Source organism: Phoca vitulina, unplaced genomic scaffold, assembly GCF_004348235.1.
Source record: "Phoca vitulina isolate PV1807 unplaced genomic scaffold, GSC_HSeal_1.0 scaffold7, whole genome shotgun sequence".
Classification (NCBI taxonomy): domain Eukaryota; kingdom Metazoa; phylum Chordata; class Mammalia; order Carnivora; family Phocidae; genus Phoca; species Phoca vitulina.
In genome coordinates this window covers 1556024-1577077 of record NW_022589710.1, presented here as the reverse complement: position 1 = coordinate 1577077, position 21054 = coordinate 1556024, and the positions used below count along the sequence as shown (strand labels likewise).

The 21054-nt window shown below is 56.0% G+C and overlaps 2 protein-coding genes and 1 long non-coding RNA gene across 7 annotated transcripts in view; 2 read left to right on the top strand and 1 right to left on the bottom strand.

The window, feature by feature from the left end:
* The first annotated feature begins 8546 nt into the window (after positions 1-8546).
* Positions 8547-10446, top strand: NRL (neural retina leucine zipper). Of its 2 annotated transcripts, none has more exons than XM_032404542.1 (2): positions 8547-8927; positions 9831-10446. In XM_032404542.1, the coding sequence occupies exons 1-2, from the start codon at positions 8547-8549 to the stop codon at positions 10161-10163; spliced, it is 714 nt and encodes a 237-aa protein (XP_032260433.1). In that variant the 3' UTR covers positions 10164-10446. The 2 variants fall into 2 exon arrangements, 1 of the variants encoding a protein (XP_032260433.1); XR_004299477.1 differs by lacking the exon at positions 8547-8927 and adding an exon at positions 9671-9712 and having other exon boundaries at positions 9831-9900.
* A 2544-nt stretch (positions 10447-12990) lies between these two features.
* Positions 12991-19577, bottom strand: CPNE6 (copine 6). 3 transcript variants are annotated; one of them, XM_032404782.1, is made up of 18 exons: positions 19429-19577; positions 19202-19287; positions 17922-18093; positions 17302-17481; positions 16877-16951; positions 16633-16707; positions 16398-16481; positions 16217-16306; positions 15753-15857; positions 15477-15563; positions 15202-15261; positions 14801-14934; positions 14663-14717; positions 14528-14579; positions 14072-14205; positions 13677-13913; positions 13295-13469; positions 12991-13178 (listed from the first exon to the last, which is right to left on the bottom strand). In XM_032404782.1, exons 3-17 carry the CDS (start codon positions 18087-18089, stop codon positions 13332-13334), a joined length of 1674 nt encoding a protein of 557 aa, XP_032260673.1. In that variant the 5' UTR covers positions 18090-18093; positions 19202-19287; positions 19429-19577; the 3' UTR covers positions 12991-13178; positions 13295-13331. The 3 variants fall into 3 exon arrangements, with proteins under 3 accessions (XP_032260673.1, XP_032260674.1, XP_032260672.1); XM_032404783.1 differs by lacking the exon at positions 19202-19287 and adding an exon at positions 18244-18277; XM_032404781.1 differs by lacking the exon at positions 19202-19287 and having other exon boundaries at positions 19429-19575.
* Positions 18297-21054, top strand: part of LOC116632830 — a 140406-nt gene continuing 137648 nt past the window's right edge. For both annotated transcript variants that reach the window (XR_004299505.1, XR_004299506.1), the window contains exon 1: positions 18297-18979. This is a non-coding gene — a long non-coding RNA (uncharacterized LOC116632830). The remainder of the gene's footprint in view (positions 18980-21054) is intronic.

Genomic DNA, 21054 nt, shown 5'->3' with positions numbered 1-21054 from the left:
TTTGGGATTCTTTCCTCCAGGCCCTATATCCAAGCTCTGTCCACACCTACTCCGCTTCAAACAGCTGCCTCTTTAGCCACCTTTTAGTCCTAAAGGTGTGCACGCCAGGGGCAGCATGGATCTGCCAAAGGTCATCATTTCTTTCATAATCCTGCAGCTGTTCTCATGGTTCCGCATCTCAGTGAATGGCACCAGCATCTAGGCAGTTGCCCCAGAGGAACCTGAATCAGTCTAGGCTATTCCTTTCTTCTCTTCCATAGCCAATCAGACACCAGGACCTTTGGAGTTGTACTTCCTAATTAGCTCTCAAATCTATGTCCATCCCCATGGCCACTGCCTTAGTTCAGGGCTTACCTCTCACCTGGCTTCGGGTGATATCTTCCAAGATACTTCTTGGACTCCTGCCTCTCCAAATGCCACCCACTCTCCCTCCTAGCCAGCTACCCTCCAAACTCTGCACATAAGTTCACTTTGATGAGTTAAGAGAGAGAGGGAGAATGTTTATTGTGTGGACACCAGGCCGGGCTCTGTGCCAGCAGTTTTACATGCATCATTTCATGCAGTTTCACAATCATCCTATTTTACGGATGTGGACACTGAGGCCCAGAGAGGTTGTCATCTGCTCAATGTCACATAGCTGCTCAGCAGGAGAAATGGAGTCTGAATCAAAGCCTTTCTGACTCTCGTTACCAGGTTATTTTTTTCCCCTTCCAATCCTATACTTTCCCCTTGATTTATAATTTTTAAAAAGGTGAGATCATATCACTTTCAGGCTTAAAATCCCTTCGAGGCTTCCTACAACGTGGCAACTGATGTCCTTTGTAATCTGGCTCCTGTTTATCCAACATTATCACTGCCACCTTCCTACTTGCCACCTACATACTCAACTGCAGTTTCCAGAACACTTCTGCCAACCCCTTCTGCCCTTCAGATTTAAATTAAACATCCCCTCTTACGTGAAGTCAGTTTGACTCTAAGAATTAACATCTATCTCATGTGTATTGGTTTTATACTGTATACATACCTCTGTTTTTGAACTTCTCACACTTTACTATAGTTACTTTTGTATCTCTGTAATCCCTACTTAAGTGTTAGCTCCTTGAAAGAAGGACCCAAATTTTAGTCTTATTTTTATCCTAGTTTCTGGCAGAATCTGGCCTATAATAGGCAGCTAATAAATGCTGTTTGAATAAAAGAATAAACAAGTCTCACGTTCCTGAATCCTTCTCCCCCATTATGTCCTTCCTTAACTTTAGGGGCTCCCTGAGGGTTTCCCTGTAGTGTTGATTCCCTTTACTTGCTACAATCGTACACCCGTCCTGGCCCTCTCCCAGCTTGGTCTACCAGCGGGCACAGTGTTGGAGGCATACCACCGCCAGGGGGCAGGGTGTGACCAGCCTTGCCCTGGTCTGCATCTTCTTCCCTGGCCCTCTGGGTCTGGCCTTTGGACATCCTACAGAACCCCTGTAGTGGATGCTGTGGTGTGCCACCTAGACCCCCTCTTCAGGATCCAGGTGCTCATTGTCCCAGCCCTGGAGTGTTGGCTGCTAACGGCTCACAGCTGAATACTTCCCTGAGCACTACCTGGGGGTAACACCCCTCTCCTGGTGCAGCATGCATCCAGTGACTGGTTGATGCAGGGATACAAGGCCTGGTCCCCTTTCCTCAGGTTGGTCCAGCCGAGCTCCAGAGCTCCTATGGGGTCAGCTGAAGTCTCTGTTGCAATTGCAGAACATTTCTGCTTTTCCTGCTGTCCAGTCCTGTTTTTCTCTCTGCTTTTATTTTTATTTTATTTTATTTTTTAAAAAAGATTTTATTCATTTATTTGACAGAGAGAGACACAGCGAGAGAGGGAACACAAGCAGGGGGAGTGGGAGAGGGAGAAGCAGGCTTCCTGCTGAGCAGAGGGCCCGATGTGGGGCTCAATCCCAGGACCCTGGGATCATGACCGGAGCCGAAGGCAGATGCTTAACGACTGAGCCACCCAGATGCCCCTCTCTCTGCTTTTAAAAGTCCTCCCCCTACCCCCACCCCAGGGAACTACACAAGTTTCCATCTCAGAGTTTGTTTCCAGCTTAAGATATCCCCTAAACTCAACTTGGATACTGCATGAGCCCCCAAATCTGACTCTGATTCCATTTTGCCCTCCTCCACACTAGATCCAAAGTGATCTTTTCAAACACAGTCTGATCACGTCACAGTCCTGCCAAAAGTTCTTTAGTAGCTTCTCACTGCTCTTGGAATAAAGCCCAAATCCTAAACTTGGACTATAAGGCTCTGCTGATATCTTTACCCTCACCTACTACCATTCTTCCCACTTTCTTGGTTTCTACTCTCTGGCTATGTTGGTCTTTTTATTTGTTCATTTTGTACATGTGTCTCTTTCCTGCCCAGAGTCCTTGCATATATTGTTCTTGCAGCTTGGAATCCCCCCTTTCTCCACACCCCCAGACATGGTCACTTCTTACTCACCCGGCCAGTCTCAGTTTAATATGTCTTCATTAGGCAAGCTGTCCCCGGGATGCCGCTCCCCCATTAGATTACGTCTTCATGAAATAAAATCTCCTAGTGCCTGCCCTTCTCCTTCATGGGACTCACCTCAGTTATAATGGTTTCTTTTCATGTAGGCTCCTCCCTAACATATGTGGGGCCTGGGGCAAGAGTACAAATAGGGGCACCTGGCTGGCTCAGTTGGAAGAGCGAAGAGCATGCAACTCTTGATCTTGGGGTCGTGAGTTTGAGCCCCATGTCAGGTGTAGAGATTACTTAAGTAAATTAAAAAAAAAAAACAACTTTAAAAAAGAGTGCAAATAGAGGCTCACAAACCTTGTGTTTAAATTAAAAAAAAAATATTTTATTTATTTATTTGAGAGAGAGAGAGAGCAGGAGGGAGAGGAGAGAGAATCTGAAGCTGAATCCACACTGAGCACAGAGCCTGACGTGGGCTCGATTCCACAAAAACGAAAACGAGATCTTGACCTGAGCCGAAAAAGAGTCGGTTGCTTAACTGACTGAGCCAGCCAGCTGCCCCCTTGTGTTTAAACATTTAAAATGTAGAACTTATGCTAAGAAACTCTTAAATAAAATATGTTCTATTCTTCTACCTTGATAAATATATACATAATGGTCTGGAATTTGGTTCAAATTTGAATTCAGATTTGGACTTTATTCGGAGTCCTCAGGATTCTACAGTAGAATGTGGTGGTATGGGGATAGGATGTGTTGGGCCGCTGGCCTTGGGCCCTCTTCTTTTCCCACTCCTGACACCATCTTGTACTGTGAGGGGCCTCATGTGCACACATGTGGACCTCTCTGTCTACACGTCCCAGTTCTGTCCAAGATCTCCTGCAGATAGTCACCGTTGGCCAGTCTTTGGGTCTAGGGATGTATGTACCATAGTGTGGTCCAGTCCTGCAAGGGCCCACCCAGGGGAGAGGTCCATGTGGGCCCTAGAAGTGGGCTTGGGGCCCTTTGGGCAGAGAAGTCCTGGGTATCTGGAGTGTGGTCCAGAAGGGGATTGGGTGTGGGCGGAGGAGGCCTGAACTCCTCACCCCATGGGGTGGGACACAGCCAGAATGGAGCCTTCCAAAACCACAGGGTCCAAGGCAGGGGCCACTCTTGCCTGGGTCTAAGAGCAATAAATTGATGTTTCCCTGTTTCACCAGTCTGTATGCTCTATGAAGGCAGGGCTGGTGTCAGTCTTTACTGGGGTGTCCCTAAGGCCTAGCACAGTGCCTGGTGCTTAATAAACACTTGTCAAGGGACGCCTGGGTGGCTCAATCAGTTAAGCATCTGCCTTCGGCTCAGGTCATGATCCCGGGGTCCTGGGATCGAGTCCTGCATCAGGCTCCTTGCTCAGCGGGGAGCTTGCTTCTCCCTCTGCTTGCTCTTCCCCCTGCTTGTGCTCTTGCTCTCTCTGACAAATAAATAAATAAAATCTTAAAAAAAACAAAAACACTTGTCAAATGAACATACCAGGTAGATCAGGAAGAGGTTTGAAGATTTGGATCCATTACTGAAGATCTAGATGCCGAAAGCCAGAACTTATAGGGCTTACAGGGTCTAATGGGCTCCAAAAATGGGAGTGCAGGACGGAGGAGGCGGTGACAGACCCTGGCTTACTGACTGTGTCTCCTCTCCTCCCTCTTTGTCTCGTACCCCAATTCTGCTGGCCCTTCACCTGCCTGGCCCTCTTCCCCCAATTGTCCAACATCCCTCTGTTTATATCTTTCTGCTTTTTTGTCCTTTGGCCACTGTGCCTCCTCTGTGGCCTGACCATCCATCTGTCTGTTCCTCTGTATTTCTTTCTAGCTCTTGGTCCCCAGTCTTAACTTTCCTCTGTCCCTTCCTTCTACCGCCATTGCTCTTCTGGTCCCTTGCTCCTAGCACCCCCTCTTGTTACCCCTTACTCCCTTCTTGGTCCTCTCCAGAAGACTTCCTCTCTCTTTTAGTTTGCCACTCAGTGGCCCTTTGCCTACCTCTTCCATGGGCCTACATCCCTCCAACTCCTCAAATACAAATCCTTGGAGAGCCCCCGCTTGTTCTGCCCTCCATCCCGGGTTGACACCTACTGCCCCTTCCGCTAAGCCTTCTTGCCTCCCTTCCTCTGTTCCGTCATTTCTGCAGTCCACCTGGCATCATCTTTTTCACTCCTGTTTCCCTGTCCCCAGATGCCCTGGAGTCAGTCACTCTCAGTGTGCATCTCCCAGGCTCTGGGTCCCCCACCGAGAGGGCCCATTAACCACCTCCCGGGGCCCCACTGGTTGCCACGGCCTCTCCTCTCTGTGCCCTTGCTCCTTTCCTCTGGCCCAGCCCTCACTGCCCGGACTCCTTTCCCTAGTCAGTGGCACCTGGTCTGAGCCCTGAGCGGCTCAGCTTGCCTGAGCTTGTTTAGTCTGACTCTTTTAGCCCGTTAGCAGCTTAGCCCCCCCACCTTTCCTTTGAGCCCTCCAGTAAACAAGAAGATCAGCACAGACCTGACAGCTGTTTGGGGGCAAGTGTCTGGCCAGGCCAGGCATGAGAAAGGGGCTGCATTCAACACTTCCCACTCCTTCTTCAACTCAGGAAGTTCTGGGCACTCTTTCCTGGCTATGTGCCTCAAGGCCACATTCCGTGGACGTGTGTGCGATTCCCTGTCTCCATGATCCCCATTCCCATCTGTGGCCTTGTTCCCAGGCCTTGGTTCTTCTGCAAAAACAGCTAGATCCAAGCAATTACACTGAGAAGCCTTACTACTTAAATCATGACAATGGTCTCTGCTCCACGAAATGCAGGACAGATGTGGGAAGAGGGTGATGTCATTTGATCTAGGTCTTCTTATATGTGTGTACTGAGCATGGTAAGAGAGGCCACACACACAGAGAGAGAGAGAGAGAGAGAGAAAGCTGCGTAAACTGTAGGTATTCTGTAGACCAGTGGTTCTCAAACTTCAGTGTTCATCAAAGTCCCCTGAGGGCTTATTAAAACACAGATTTTGGGGGATCCCATCCCCAGAGTTTCTGATTTAGTGGGTTTGAGGTGAGGCCAGAGAATATGCGTTTCTAGCAAGTTCCCAGATGATGCTGCTGGTTGGGGGAACCATACTTTGAGAACTACTGTTCTCATCTGAATCCACCAGTTGGGACCAGGTTAATTTTTATAACTGTTGATCCTTGGGGCTGATGGACACCCAGGTCTCTCTCTGACTTGGGACAGAGGGCCTGTTAACCCCATGGGAACGTTTGGGTATCCTCACCAGATAAGGAGTAGCTGTTAACTCCTGGAGTTCTATTCTAGCACACACCCTGTTTTAAACAGCTTCAGACAGGTTTAAACATCTCCTTAGCTAATTCCTAGTATCCCCCTTCCAACTTCTACTCAGGGATGAGAGCTCTAAGAGGTGTTAAGGGATTAGGCTGAAAATGTAGGTCACCCCCCAGCCATCTGGGAACCAGGATGGTGAGAGAGGAAGAGAGAGGGGCAGAGATACATGCAGGGAAAAGGCGAGGGGAAGCAGAGGGCATGTGAGGGCAGTTACAGAAGTGTCTCGGATGGATTGGTGATTAGATTTCCGAGTCCCGAGGTGGCCCGGAAGGAAGGAGCAGAGATCCCCACTCTCCCTTCTGCTGCTCCTTCTTCTGAGCTGGGCAGCCTGTCCCGGGACTGGGTCAGCAAGAGTGGGAGAGGCTGAGGATTGGGTGGCCAAGTCCTGGACATTCACCAAGGGGACGGGTGCCTGTCTTTCTGATACGATAGCTGTCAGGGGCGTGGGGCCTCACAGTGGGAGTGAGGCAGGGGACAGAAATGTGAGGATTCCTGAGCACAGGAAACAGACCCAACTGGCTAGGTCAGAGTGGGTTCAGGACCGCTTGGACTCCTGCAAACACTGCCACGGTGCTGTCGAGCGTTGGAGGGTGAGGGCGCCGGGAGCTTCTCTGGGCCTCTCCTCCAGTCCCAGGCTCTCAGTCGCTGAGGGCTGAGGGTGGTGTTCACACGAGTGTGGCTGGCCAGGCCAAAGCCGCTTTCTGTACTGGGGGACTGAGCATCTGCGAGACGGACCATCAGTAAGGAGCTTTGTTGGGGAAGATGCCTCCTTTCCTTCCTTGAGAACAGGGATACTTGTCCTCTCCCCTCTTCTCATTCCCCGCAACCCCCCAGGCCAATGAGATATGCAAATGATCCCCTTACCTCATTGGCTAGAGGCCTGAGGACCACAGATGACCTCAGAGCGCTGGCCCTTTAAGAGTGTCCTGTGGGCTTGGTGCCCACAGCGCCTTGTTCTGAGCGCAGAGGCACCAGGCCCCGCTCAATGGGGTCTCCAGTCTCTGGGGACGCTGTGCCTGCCTGGCTCTGACACTGAGCACATCGTCTCTACCATCCTCCTCGTGAGTATATTCAGGGCCTACCTGCATGCCAGGCCTCTCACCTACAGCCTCCTCCTCTGTCACCTGCTGTCTGCTCTCTGTTGTCTATCTTCAAGAATCCTCACACTTCTGTCCCCTGCCCCACTCCCACTCTGACTGGCTTTATGTCCCTCACGGCTATCACGGCAGAAAGAGAAATAACCCTCCTCACTTAGCTCTTCATTCAGTTCTCTCTGGATGCCTCTCTCAGTGTTTCGCCATCTCCTCCATGCCAAGGGTCATTCCTTCAATCTGTGTCTTTGTTTCTACCACCCCTGTCCTCTCAAGGATGAGGGGCTCAATAGATAGGGCAACAACCCTTCCCTGGGACAGGAAGAGGAAAGACTCGTCCTTCCCCCCCCACCTCTCTGGGCAGAGCCTGAGGGTCTGAGATGTCATTAGAAAGAGGGCTACCTAGGCTTGAGGTGTCAAGATGGAGCCAAATGCCAAGCCCTGGGGATGAGCACTCCCTGCCTTGCCCCTTCAGGGGGCTGGCAATGGGGCTGTTGGAACTGGGAGCTGGGCTTGAGCTTGGGAGTTCCAGGCTGGGAAGGATCTCTGAGGTTACCTAACCCGAGGTTCCTCAGGTGAGCGCACACTCTGTGGTTGATAACAGGGAGGAGAGCTCCTTGGTGACATAAGTTTGGGACACTCTGGGTTGAAGTTGAACAGATGGTTTACTGAAGGACTTCTCAGATTAATATGCTGCTGTGCTTTGTGAATCTGCAGAACGTGGGGATGGGAGGGAGCATTTCTCGAAATTATCTGAGCATCAACTTCTTCTTGGGTATTTCTCAGACTTAGGGTTTCCCAGAACACTCCCTGGGAAATGCTAAAGTCTAACTGCCTTATTGAACAAAAAGGGAAACTGGGGTCAGAAAGGGGGAGGTGATCTGTCCAAGTTCACACAACATAGCAGGTTCTGGATAGAAGGAGGAAAACCAATTTTAGTTGGTTCCCTTTGGAGAGATTGGCTTGGGGAAAGAAGGTCACCACTCTGTCCTGATCTTTCTAGAACCAATTCTAGGACCTTTCTTTTTTCTTTGCAAAGTCTCATGCTCCTATAAAAGGGATTAATTGATTGATTAACCCATAGAACAGATGTGCACTGAGGATCTTCTGTGTTTAAGGCATCAATCTAGGTGTTCTGAGAGAGGTATAACAACTTGTTATCCTCATACATTAAAATTCACGGCATACATGCCTTCCCATTGTCCTAAAATAGACACATACTCTGTCACAGTTAATTAAGCAAAATTTTTTGATTGCTTGGAAATGAAGTGATGTCTCTTGAGATGACAGAGCCTCTCAGTATGTCCCAGCACCAGATTTGGGAGCACTGCCATGTTCCTCTTGTTTTTCACAGCTCCCAGAGGCACCAGTGGGGCCAGACGCTGTGCTATCTATCCTCTTCCCCAGTCAGGCCTCTGAGCTGCTTGCCCCCAGTCAGGAGCCCCTGCCACCCGAAAAGTTGCTCCAGCCCAGAGGTGACTCTTTAGGGAACAGAGTTGCACCATCACCCGGGCTTTCCAGAACTCTGGCTCTCCAGGGCACTTGGGCTTTGGGAGAAGCAGGTTCTGGTGAAGGAGGCTGGCAGGCAGCCTCCAGGTGCTCCAAACCTCTCCTTTGTTTTTGCAGGTGCACCCCTCCCAATCCAGCCCCAGAATGGCACTGCCTCCCAGCCCACTGGCTATGGAGTATGTCAATGACTTTGACTTGATGAAGTTTGAGGTAAAGCGGGAACCCTCTGAGGGACGATCTGGCCCCCCAACAGCCTCACTGGGCTCCACACCCTACAGCTCAGTGCCTCCTTCACCCACCTTCAGTGAGCCAGGCATGGTGGGGGCTACCGAGGGCCCCCGGCCAGGCCTGGAGGAGCTGTACTGGCTGGCCACGCTGCAGCAGCAGCTGGGAGCTGGGGAGGCACTGGGCCTGAGTCCTGAGGAGGCTGTGGAGCTGCTGCAGGGTCAGGGTCCAGTCCCTATCGAGGGGCCCCACAGCTACTACCCAGGGAGCCCGGAGGAGACAGGAGCGCAGCATGCCCAGGTGAGCGATCACTGAGTTGGCCTGAGGGGAGGCAGGCTGAGGGGGGACAGCCCAAGAGAGGAAGAATTCTGGGACAGGGTTATGGATTGGGGAAGAGACAGAGGGCAGGAGAAAAGAAGGGCCCTTGAAGGAAATCAGAGAAAACTACCTTCTGCTCCCTCCCCTTTTTCCAAATGGAGAGAAATGAGTAGTCCGAACCAAGAGGAAGAGGGAGAAGACAGGGTTAGAAGAGGACCAAAAGGGGAGAGTTGAGAATTAATGGGGAGCGGTTCTTTACAGGGAGGTAAATATACTCCGTCTGTGGAAACCAGGGAAAGAGTTGTGCGTGGAATGGAGTGGAGTTGAGACTGTGGGAACGGGAATGAGGTTGGCCTTTTCAAACATCGTGCTTCCCCAGCCCCCAGTCTTCTCAGGAAGGATTGGGACTCATCCTATTAATTATAGACACAGATGGGGGTGTTGAGGGCATTAGGATGTAATCCAAATCCTTTGAGGGTCACAGGGTTGCGGCCTTCAGGACAGGGGAGCGAGGTGCATTGGCGGGGCGGGGTCTGCCTGGGCGCGTGTCCACTCGACACCAAGAGAGCCTGGAGCCGGACGCTGAGGACCGCGCAGGGTTGGCGCGGGTTTCCGACCGGCGACTGGCTCGCCTGACCGCGGGAGGCGGGGGCCTGCAGCGCGGGGCGGACCCAAAGGGGCGCGCGCTCCCCGGGGAGGAGGGGCTTGTTGGGACGTGGGGCGGGGTCTGGACTGCGGGGTGGATTCGGTGGAAGGGCGAGCATCAGGTAAGGCTGGGGCCGGGGGCGGAGCCTCCCAGAGGGCGGGGCAGTCCCTCAGGCGACCCGAGGGCGGAGCCGGGCGGGCCCCCGGCGCTGACCCGCTCTCCGCCCCCTCCCTCTGCAGCTGGCCGAGCGGTTTTCGGACGCGGCGCTGGTGTCGATGTCTGTGCGGGAGCTCAACCGGCAGCTGCGGGGATGCGGGCGCGACGAGGCGCTGCGGCTGAAGCAGAGGCGCCGCACGCTGAAGAACCGCGGTTACGCGCAGGCCTGTCGCTCCAAGCGGCTGCAGCAGCGGCGCGGGCTAGAGGCCGAGCGCGCCCGCCTGGCCGCCCAGCTGGACGCGCTGCGGGCCGAGGTGGCCCGCCTGGCCAGGGAGCGCGACCTCTACAAGGCTCGCTGTGACCGGCTGACCTCGAGCGGCCCCGGGGCCGGGGACCACGCCCACTTCTTCCTCTGAGCCGCTAGGGCCGCCGAGGGGTGTCGTGGGGGGGGATGGGGGGGCACCACGCAGGAGGCCACTGTACCGTTCACTAGATGGTTACTGAGCGCCTTCTGGTGCCAGACACTCCGTGGTATGACTACACATAAATATCCCCGAACTTCCTGGACCCTCAAGGCATGCTCCGAGGTTAGATGCTGGTCATTTTCTGGGAGGGAGGTCTTCTCTCCTCACGCAGGCAGCACACAGAACCCTCCACCTCTGTTCCACCCCACATGACCAGGACACCGAGATCTGGAGGAGCCAGTGCCGGGCACTGTGGGTGAGGGGGGGAGGGCGGGGAGGCGTGGATGATGGCTGGGTGACAGCGAATGCGAGGCGAGGGAGTGGTGTGACTCCCCCTCAGTTTAGATTTTAATTCAAGGTTTTCAACCTTTAGTGCATTAAGGCGGTAATTAGCAATGAAGCCGTCTTTTCATTCCGAGGCTTGGAAACTCCCCATTTTAGGACTACTGCATTTTCAAGATCTGTTACCAACAGCAAGACAGACTAGGAACTCTATCCAAGAGGCTTTCCTCCCACCCAACCCGGTGGCCTCCAGGGCCCAGAGCAGCAAAGGCCTGAGGAGCTCTGGGAGTGGTTGGTGTGGGCTGGGAGAGAACTCTGGGCAGGAGTCTGGGGACCTGGGTGCTAGTCCCAGCTCTGCCACGGGATACCTCTGTCACCTTGAGAAAACCACTTGCTCCCTGGGTTTTGGTTACCTCCTCTAATCCTGGGTTGGAGACTTCCGACACCTTTCCAGTTCTGGCATCTCCTTGGTGTGGGAGCCCCAAGAGTCTCCCCAAGAAGCCCCCAGGACAACCTCACTGAAGGGACTTCCTGTCCTGCTCCTGCTTCCTGATTGCAGCCTCTGCAGTGGATGAGCCCCCGCACTGGTCCTCTGCTGCTCCCTCCGGGCTGCCTTGGCCTCCAGACCTGCATAGGGTACCCTTGCTACCTCCTGCCTTGCTGAGGGCTGGGGTGAGATTTTACCCAGTATGACAAGATGCTGAAAGAATGCAGTTTTTGTGAATTAAACTTGAAGTTCAGGCAGAACTTTATACTATTGGCTAAACGTTCTTGCCATTTAAGAAGTGTTCATTCTTTAGCTTTGCTCCCAGCGTGTGTGTGTGTGTGTGTGTGTGCGCGCGCGCGCGTGTGTGTGGTGAGTCTCAGTTCCGGAGGGCCAATGAAAATGGGGTGGAAGGGTGGGGATTGGGCCAGATGGAGCCTCCTCCTCCTCCCACCATTGCACAGAAGCCCAGAAGCATCAGTGACTGGGCCAGGCTTGCCTATGGCTATCCTGAGGTCCCACAGTTGCCATGGTTACCCAGCCCTCTGGTTCATCTGCCTACAGAGAGAGTAGGCGGGGGCTCTGGGCAGAGCAGAGGCATTGAGCTAGGAGCAGCTACCTCACCAGCCACTGTCGTAGGTCCTCTAAGGGACATAATAAATAGGGAGAAGCAGTTGAGGGTGGGGAAGAGGCTCCCATATGTCTCTCTTCCTTTCTGCCCCCTCTATCCACCCCCTCCCCAGCTGTCTCTTCCCATCACAGTTCTTATTCCCTCCTCCCCCTCCTCTAGCCCAGCTCGTCCCTCTTCCACTCAGGAACCTGCAATGGGAGGCATCTCCTCCATCTCCCCCAGGATTTCTTTTTCTTCTCCTCTCCTTCTCCACCACTGGCCATTGGCCACCCTCTCTGGCTCTGGCTGAGTGACTCACAGCACATTTGGCCTCTCCTCCTTCATCTCCTTCATCATTGAGGGAGAGGCTGGGGCAGGGAGGGTCCCTCCAGGATCCTGTCTTTTCTTCCCTGGCTCTGGATATCACCTGTCTTCTCACCTGCTCTCCGGAGCTTCAATCCAGACCCAGCACTGCTCTTGCACACCTTCCTTAACTGGCTGAGGCCCTGCACAGCACACACACACGGGCAGAGACGCCATCCACAGGAACCTACCCCCATACACACAATCAGCCCACGTATACATACACCTGGGGCTCAAGATGAGGCTCATACAGAAGTTGCACACTAGTGATTTAGAGTGTGGGCACTTCAGTCAGATGGGTCTGGGCTCAATTCCAGGCTCACCAGTTCTTTGATGATGGGTGGATTTAAATGAAGCCTCACTTGATTTGAAGAAAAATGGGGAAAACGATGCTAACTACCTAGTGAGAGTGAATGCATTTAAAGCACGTAGCACCAAGTTTCACACATGGTGAACAATAATGTTCACTGCTGTTGTTAATGTTATTAAGGGCACACAGCCTGACTTTCTGAAACATTAAGGCCACACTCGTGGAGAGGCAGGGATGTGCAGTGCACGAACACACGCGCACATTCACACATTCAGGAAAACCAGGCTGCGCAGACCTCAGATGCCCGCTCTGTGTTCATAATCCACTCACAGACCTGCTGCCCTCCTTCAGTCCCCCCAACACCCTGCTTGGCCCGCCCCACAGCTGTGTGGGGGCTGGAGTGCAGCTCCTGGGGGACTCAGCTGGGCTTCTCTAGAGACAGCTGTAAGAGGGCATCAACCTGCCCCTTTGACAGCCCCTCATTACCACCCCCCATCTCTGGTAATTAACCTCCATGGTGCTGGGCCCCCTGGGGTTGGGAGGTGAGGGTAGGGGCTCCTCAGATCCCACTGGCACATAGTTGGGGTGAAACCGCTGAGATACCAGGCTGCGTGGGAGCTCTGGCTCAGATCTGAAAGTTGCTGGTCCTCATTTCTTAATGGTGTGTGTGGATGGGTGGGCGTTATGGACCGTCCATGGACATCTGAGGCATGATAGATAGAGGCTGAGGTGCTAGGAGTGGTTCCCTTTATTAACGACCAGAAAGTCAGGATCACTGAAGAAAGTCACAAGGCTGAGGGGTATGGGGCCTGGAGAGAAAGAGCAGGGCTCACCACGCACTTCCAGGACCTAGGGGCCACAGCTGGTCCAAGAGGGAGAGGCACTGGTCACTCGAGTCACAAGGGTCAGGACAGGCACCTGGGACAGGGTGGGATAGTCATCAGCACCTTCCTCCACACCACACCGAGCCCAGATGCGCTCCACCAAGCCCCACCTTGCACCCCTGTCCACCCCTTTGGGCCCCCGGGACTCACTGAGAGGCTGAGGGAGGGTTGGTCCGGTGGGAGGCAGTCACGGGCTAGGGCTGGGGGTCGTGGCCGGTGTGCAGGGCCTGGGAGCCCCGGGGCTGATGCCCTGGCTGGCGTAGTACTCCACCACCTGCCTGGGCACCTCAGCCAGGACGCACTTGGCAAGCGCAGAAGGTGCGGCCTGGGCGTGGGGGCGGGGACGGGGTTAGCGGGTTTGCGGCCCGGAGAGTGGGGGGCGGGGTCAGGCAAGGGGGCGGGGCTTCGGGGTGGCCGGCTGGGCTCCAGCGTCCTCCGCAGGCCACCAACCCGGTGTGGGAGAGACGGGTCAGATTTGAGGGCCTGAGGAGCTGAGGAGTCCTTCGGCCGGGAGGGGGCGCCGGGCACTCACATCCTTGAAGTCCCGAAAGGGCACGAACTGGACGATGTCGCGGGCCGCGGGCACCCCTCGGGGGCAGCGCAAGGGACCGTCGTCGCCATCCAGCAGCCTCATGTCGGAGAAGTCGGCATTGCCCACACCCACGATGATGATGGACATGGGCAGGCGGGAGGCGCGCACGATGGCTGCGCGGGTCTCGGCCATGTCGCTCACCACGCCGTCCGTGAGCACCAGCAGCACGGAGTACTTCTGAGGGCAGGCAGCGGGGAGGAAGGGTAGGCTCTGTGTGCAAGGGCGTTGGCACCCGCCGCAAGCCCAGGCCCTGGCCCCGGCCCCCCCCCGCGCCCCCCCCTCCCGGGGAGGACACCCCGTGGGGCAGCGCCTGGTTGCCTGCTTCCTCTCCTCACCGTGGCTTGGCCGGTGCTCTGCTCGCGCTGAGCTGGCCCGGCCACGCGGTTGATGATGGGGGCCACGTTGGTGGGGCCATAGAGCTGGATCTGGGGTAGGCACCGGCGGTAGGAGGCGATGACCCCCGAGATCTCTGTAGGCAAGGAGGTGAGGCCAGCAGAGATTAGCAGGGAGCTCTTTTTGACACCCTTAAAGCAAGGAGGTCCTTCCCTGTCTCAGTTCTGCCTGGCCCCTTAAATTCCTCAGTAAGCGGGCGAGTTGGATGGTCCAGGCTCTGGGAGAGGAGGCTGGGCAGATGCTGGGCCAGAGGCCCAGAGTCCCAGGTAAGACAGGAGCTGAGTGGTGGGATGGGCAGGGGGCTGCGCCTGTGAGGATGCAGTCCCTGCCCCTGCATGGGGCGGACGGGCTGTGCAAGCTGTTGGGGGGAGGCGGGGCTGGCGAAAATCTCCTCTTACCTTCACATTCAGGGTTTTCCGGGTCAAAGTTGATAGCAAAGTCATGGGACACCTGGGAGGGTAAGGTGAGAGCAGCGAGATGTCTTTCCTCCTACTCTCCCACCAAATCCTCCCTTCCTCTCAAACCCAGCCTACCTCAAAGTTGGGAGGGATTCGAGCGCCAAAGCCAAACGCTGGAAACCGCTTATCACTGAGGAGAAGAAAAGGCTGTGGGGCCCATCGGGCAAGGCCTCCCTACCCGTCTCCCTCCTCCCCAGCCTACCCTCCTCCCACCTGTCATAGTCCTGGCAGATGCCTCCCACTGCGCGCAGGGCCTGAAGGTAGTGGTTGGGCTGCCGGGGGCTGAGGCAGTGTAGGGACTGGCTGCTCCTTGGGTCCCCATTGGAGGCGGTGAAGTCGATGGCCACCTGGTGGAGGTGGGGAAAGGGTCACACTGCATCCATGAGAGCTCACAGACAGGCTAGCCCGGAGCTAGGGTCTGTAGGGAGGACTAAGGTATATCCAGTCAAGCCCACAGGTAGCCCCATCATGGAGTGGGGTGAGGGGTACAAGATGACGATGCTAAGGGTCCTGAGAGGCCCCCAGGAGGGGCAGGGGGGTTTGGGGCTCCTTCTGTTCACTGCGTGTTTAGCCCCTTCCTCTTGCCCGTGTCCCCTATACCCCTGGGCCTTTACCGTGAAGCTGATCTGGCAGCCGCCCATGATATAATCCAGGAAGGTGTGCACCTTCTCCACCTAGCAGGAGGGGAAGAGGTAAAGTAGCAGGATGGTCCTTTGAGGAGAGAGCTGGGTGGGGCTACTATGGGGCACATGGAGGGTAGTTTTTGAGGTTGAAGTTCCCAGGGGGATAGGGCAAGCCTTCTCAGTTCTCAGAAGAGGAGAAACTGGTCTTTGAAACAAGGACAGGGTTGAATCTGAGGGTCCGACGTGAGGCAGGCACTGGGATTTACCGTGCACTGGGCCAGCACTACGGTCCCCGAGCTCTTGTAGTTCTTCTTCTTGTCCCGGTACTTGGGGTTGATACAGTCCCACTGCATCTAGACCCCCCCACACCCCACAAGCCCAGAGTCACAGTTCCATCTTGGCTCCCTTCCAGCAGAGCCTCCCAGACCAAGACCCCCAGGGCTCTGTCCTTAGACTGAACCCGGGTACTTTCCACCCTCCCCCCATCACATATACTGGGCTCTTCGGCCCTCTCAGAATTCTCCCAGGGATCTTGGTGACACCTCCTGCCCAGGGTTTGCTGTTCCTTCCTGCATCTCCTGGAAGGTGCTGGTGAACTCGCCGATGAAGTCATGCTTCCCGCTCGAGTCATAGTCATACACCAGGAACTGAGAAGGCAAGGAGGGGAGGGGAGAGGGTCAGGGTTGCTTTGACGTGGTTGCTGGGGGCAGGGCGAGGGATTGAGGGAGGTTGGGGCTTACAGTCCCGGGGGCCCCAGCAGGTATCCTCAGCCTGCCCAAAGAGGCTACCTGCTGATCTTTATTCTTTGGCTCCATCTGGCAGGGACTTTGGCCTTGATAAAAGGTACACAAAGTGGGAACGTTGAGCTGTGATTGGGTCTTTACCCCACCGTGGGAAGGGCTTATCACATGAGGGAGACGGAAGGGTCTCGCTCGACACAGGGGCAGTGTCTCAGACAGAGGCCGGCTGCTCCGGTCGGCTGTCCTCGCTTGGCGGGGGGCTTCACCTTGAGAGGCCGGTGGCCGTCACAGCTGCAGAGGGAGTGCAGGGACAGGCGGAATGGCTCCCAGCTGGGGTTCAGGTTGTTCTTCACCACCTTGGAGAGGCACCAGAGAGCTGGTCACCTCCTAGCCACATCCCCTTACTCTGCTCTTCCTTCCTCCCTCCGCACGGCCCCAGTCACCAACCTCAGTCCTCCAGACGAGCTGGTCACTCTGGTCCCCATCGGTTTTATAGATCTCCATGAAAGGGTCAGACTTGCTGAACAGATCCTGGGGATGCAGAGGAAAGGACCCGTGAGCCTGGTGAGGTCGGCAGAGGGAGGCGGCTAACACCGAGAAGGGAGCAGCACTGATTCGTCTTGAGTGGGGGGCCTAGGCTCTCTAATGAGGAGGACGGGGGGCTAGACTCGGGGGCTCCAACCTTGTTGTCCAGCTTGTGGGCTCTGAAGGTGAGCTGCACATAGTCATTGGTGCCAGATACCTCCTCAGCCACAATCTGCAAGGGGGATACAAGTGGCAGGATTTCTCCCTACCACCCAAAGGGCCACCTTTTGCCCTTTCCCGTAGGTGGGGACCAGTCCTGGACATAATGTCACCATGGATGTCCATGCAGGGGGCATTGAATGCCCCACCCAAGGCGGGGGGGTACAGGTGACCTTGCCTACCGTGATGGTGGACTTGCCCGCAGTCTTCCCATTCTTCAGCAGCAATGGCTTAGTGACCTTGGTTTGTGACACGATCTGGAGATGGAAGTGGAGGGAGCCCCAGCTGTGACACCCCCCCACCTGCCTTGGCCAGGTAACAAGGGATGGAGTAATAAGTGTCCTTCGAGTGCTCACAGGGGCTGTACTGGGCTAGGGTTGGACTTAATTTCCACAGCAACATTAAGAGTAGGCACGGTTTAAATGAGGAAACTAAGACTCAGAGAGGTTAAGTATCTTGCCCAAGGCTGCACAGCAGGGAATGGGGGAGATGGGGCCCAAGGCCCAGACTGAACTCGCTCCAGAGTTGATTCTCTGTTATTTTGGCTTTCAGAGGCAGAAGCTGATTGGGGCCGGGGCGGGGGGGGGGGGGGGGTGGGAATGCAAACCTGGCCCAAGGTGCATTCTGTAGAGCCAAGGAAGGTGTCATTGCTGGGGCCGGTGGCTCCGTCCTCAGCGTCAAACACGTGCAACTGCAGGGGCTGCTTCTCCTCAAAAAAGTACTCAAGGGCCAGCACCCGGGAGAAGACCGGGCTGGAACAGGAGCGTAGCACCTCGGTGCGCTCCACCTGCGGCAGGAGGGGCAAGGGCCCTCTGGGAACCCAGGCTTCTTTTCCCTGCCCGGGACCACCCTGCCCATGCTAGCTTTCCTCGGGCTCCCCCATCCCCTGTGACTAGCCCTTCCCTTGCTAGGTTCGACCCTGAGCTCAGGGTGCTGCCAGCCCCCTGAACCATCATCAGTCCTTTGGGGCTCCCATAAGGCGTTTGGGAGCTGTGCCACTTCCTCTGGGCCCATCTCAGGACCCTCTGGGACTCTGCGGACTTTGGAAGCTGTAAAACGGTTTGTGTTTGTAATGATGGCACACCTGTCTCCAGGGTTACCCCCACAGCCTAGGAGAGGCCCCTCAGGGTCCTCACATTCCCCTATGAGGCTTTCCTTGCCCCTTCCCAGCCCCCCTCCTTCCCAGGCCAGGAGGTTAGTTAAGATAAGACCCGAGCCCGTTCTCACCTCCACCCACTGCTCATCAGAGTAGAGCTTGAGCAGCACGCAGGGGTGGGGCTTGGTGAGTGTGTCTCTGTCCAAGAGGCCATGGCAGGACACCCGCAGCTCCACCCGTGAGGCCCCCAGTGTCATGGCTGGGGGCTCAGGCACCCATCCCATCTCAGGGTCCGACATGTCACTGTGGGGACAGAGCAGATGGCCTGGACACTGGAAAGGGAACATCTGCTAGGGGAGGGGTCTGTCTTCTGGGAACCTGGGCCCCACTCCCACCTTGTCCCGCTTCCCGAGGCCCTAGGAGCTCATGGATCTCCTGCTTCCCCCTACTCACCCCCACGCCTGCCCTCAGCTTGGCTTCCCTGGAGCTGTGAACAGGGAGAGCGGAGGACCTGAGCCTCCCACCCTTGCACAGCCCTGTGCCTCTGTCACCCCTGCTGGCCTACTCTGCGTGGATGGGGCTGGAGAGGGCTGGGGGTATGTGGGGGCTTCCTGGCAGTCTTGGCTCCTAGGCCATTGATTGATTCAGGCTTTCTGCTATCTCAGCACCTTCTGCTATTTCCCGACTGATGTCTGAGCCAGCACTGCATTCAGTCTTGGCACGAGGGAGCTGAACTGGGGCAAGGGGGTGGGGAAATGGGTGGAGGAGCCCCTGGAAGCCTGAAGGGGACGAGCCTCAGGAACGGAGTCTGCAGTGGGCAGGAGGAGGCAGGTCGTAAGATGCCCGGTGGGGCTGTCCCTCTCCGCCTCCCCCCACTCACCTTCTGGTGGCTTATGGCAAGGGAGGGGTGCTGGGCTTGGGCTGGTAGAGACAGAGCCCTGTCCCTGCTGAGAGCCCCTCCAGGTTCCTGGCAGGGGCTCCCACTATGACAACTCTCGCTTCCCTCCCCACCTCCCCTGTTCTCACACTTCTTGGCAGCACTGGCACTGTCTCTTAGCGACAGGATTTTTGGGGAGCCACAGCCCCCTCCATGCTGCCCGTGGGATGCACGCATGCCACCCTCCCCCAGCAGTGGTACCAAGCCTCGGGCAGCAGCAGGCAGGGGTATGCTGGCCCGAGTTCGCGGCCGGTCAGTCCATCTATCTGTGTCTGTCCACATCGCTGGTGAGGCTGTCTGCTCCCGTGTCGTGCGTCCCCCAAGCGAGTGTGCGTTGGTGTGTCTGAATGCCCCCGCCCTGTGTGTCTGTCCCCTAGCCGTGTGTCTGTATCCAGGAGGGTGTGCCCGTTCCCGTACCTCCCTCAGAACTGGGACCCTTCTCTGGCTGGGTACCCCCCTCCCCATAGCGCGTACCTTTCTGGATGTGTGAGGGAGGGTCTGGGTGGGTGGGTGGGGGTCTCTGCCTTCCAGCCACAAGTCTCCCAGTTCTCGCAGGGTCCCTGAGATGGGCAGGGGCATGGGGTAGTGAGGGGATCGGGCAGGACTGGAGACCTCTCTGGGGGCCGGGGGAGACGTTGTTATGGAGACGGGGCCAGGCTGGGCCAGGCTGGGGCTGAGCTAGGGAGGAAGGGGAGGCTCACCTGGGCTCTAGTCGGGGGCTCCTCTCTCCGGCTCTCTGGCCCTGGCCCTGACTCCCTTGCTGCTCCAGCCGCTGGCGCCGGCTCCGGCTCCGGCTCTGCTGCTATTTATGGGGCCTGGATGGGGAGGGGTGGGGGGGCCGCAGCACCAGCTCCCCCCCGCACAGACCGGTTGGGAGGGAGAAGAGGGGAGGGGCAGGGCCACTGCCTGGGAGGGAGCCACAGAACCGGGGGAGGAGGGCGGGCCGGGGGCGGCTCAGAGGCAGGACCCCCACAGACACAGTGACACACATCTTCCCCTTCACACCACACCCACAGCCGTGCACACACTGTGGCAGTGCGCGCGTGCGTGCACACACACACACACACACACACACAGAGATTCACGCGGGGAGATGATGGAGACACATGCACCCACGACTCATGGGCTCACACGTATCCTGACACGCACAGGCGCCAGCACATAAACTCACTGTGACACCACGACAGTTACAGCCCCACGGATACACATAAGGAAACACACCCAGTCTCATAGCACTCTCCACAGCACGCTTGTCGAGGATATTCGCAGTAACACATAAAGGAACACGGGGCTATACTTGTCACACACACATACACCCATTCACACCAACCCAAACACAACAGAATGGAGATCTTCACGTGCTCCTTCAAAACCATCCCGTACCACGCGACATCTCATAGCTTGGAGAATGAGGTCGGGTTCCCTAGCTGCTGCTTTTCAACAGGGACACACAAAGAAACGGACGCCAATTGCTTAAGGGCGTATCGTCTCCCATCCCGAAGCAGGGGCTGCCAGGAGGGAGATGTGCTGAAGGGGGCTGATTCCAGAGGCATCTTCCCAGTGCCCGCAACTCACCCCACACCCCCCGAGATTCAACGCGTGTGGTCACATCCTTGTGGGAGGGGCCACGTCACACACAGATCTTGGGGTAACAAGATGTTAGTCCTTCCCTCGTGAGACCGGGGAAAGTGAGCGATTGCCTGGGTTGCTGCATGCCACACGTGAAGACATTTGGGTCCATGGTGACCTGGGATGAGTCCACGAGAGGGTTCACTGGAACATCTTTACCCTCCATCCTCTAAGCTACTCGCGTATTAAGCTAGCAGCCATTTGTTGAACATCCCCTGGGAGTCGGGGGCTGGGGCTGCTCAGGTGATTGAGAGGGCTAGAGAACAGACAGACCCACAGACAGAAAGATGATAAGCTAACACACAAATGCGATGAAGTGTGGTGGGTGCAAAATTACGGACTGGTTCAGGAAGCAACGGGTCACAGAGAGGGAGGGTTCAATATAGATCAGTCAGGGGAAGGCATCAGGAAGGGCTTCACAGAGGAAGAGGCCCCTGAATGGAGCCTTGAGTGCCGAGGTGGGATGTGTTAGTACACCAATGGGAAGCAATTAATTTGATCATCTCTCAAAGGTGACACTTCTGTTCACCTTCAGGCCACCCTACTGTTGAGGTTTCTGACTGTTGATGGTACCCCTAAGACAACACAGCACCATTTAATTCCACCCTTCGTGAGCCTGCCTGTGTGTAAGCTTGCACACACACCACACAGCACACTGCTCCCCAGTATTCTCCTGGTACACCCGGGTCTTCCGACCC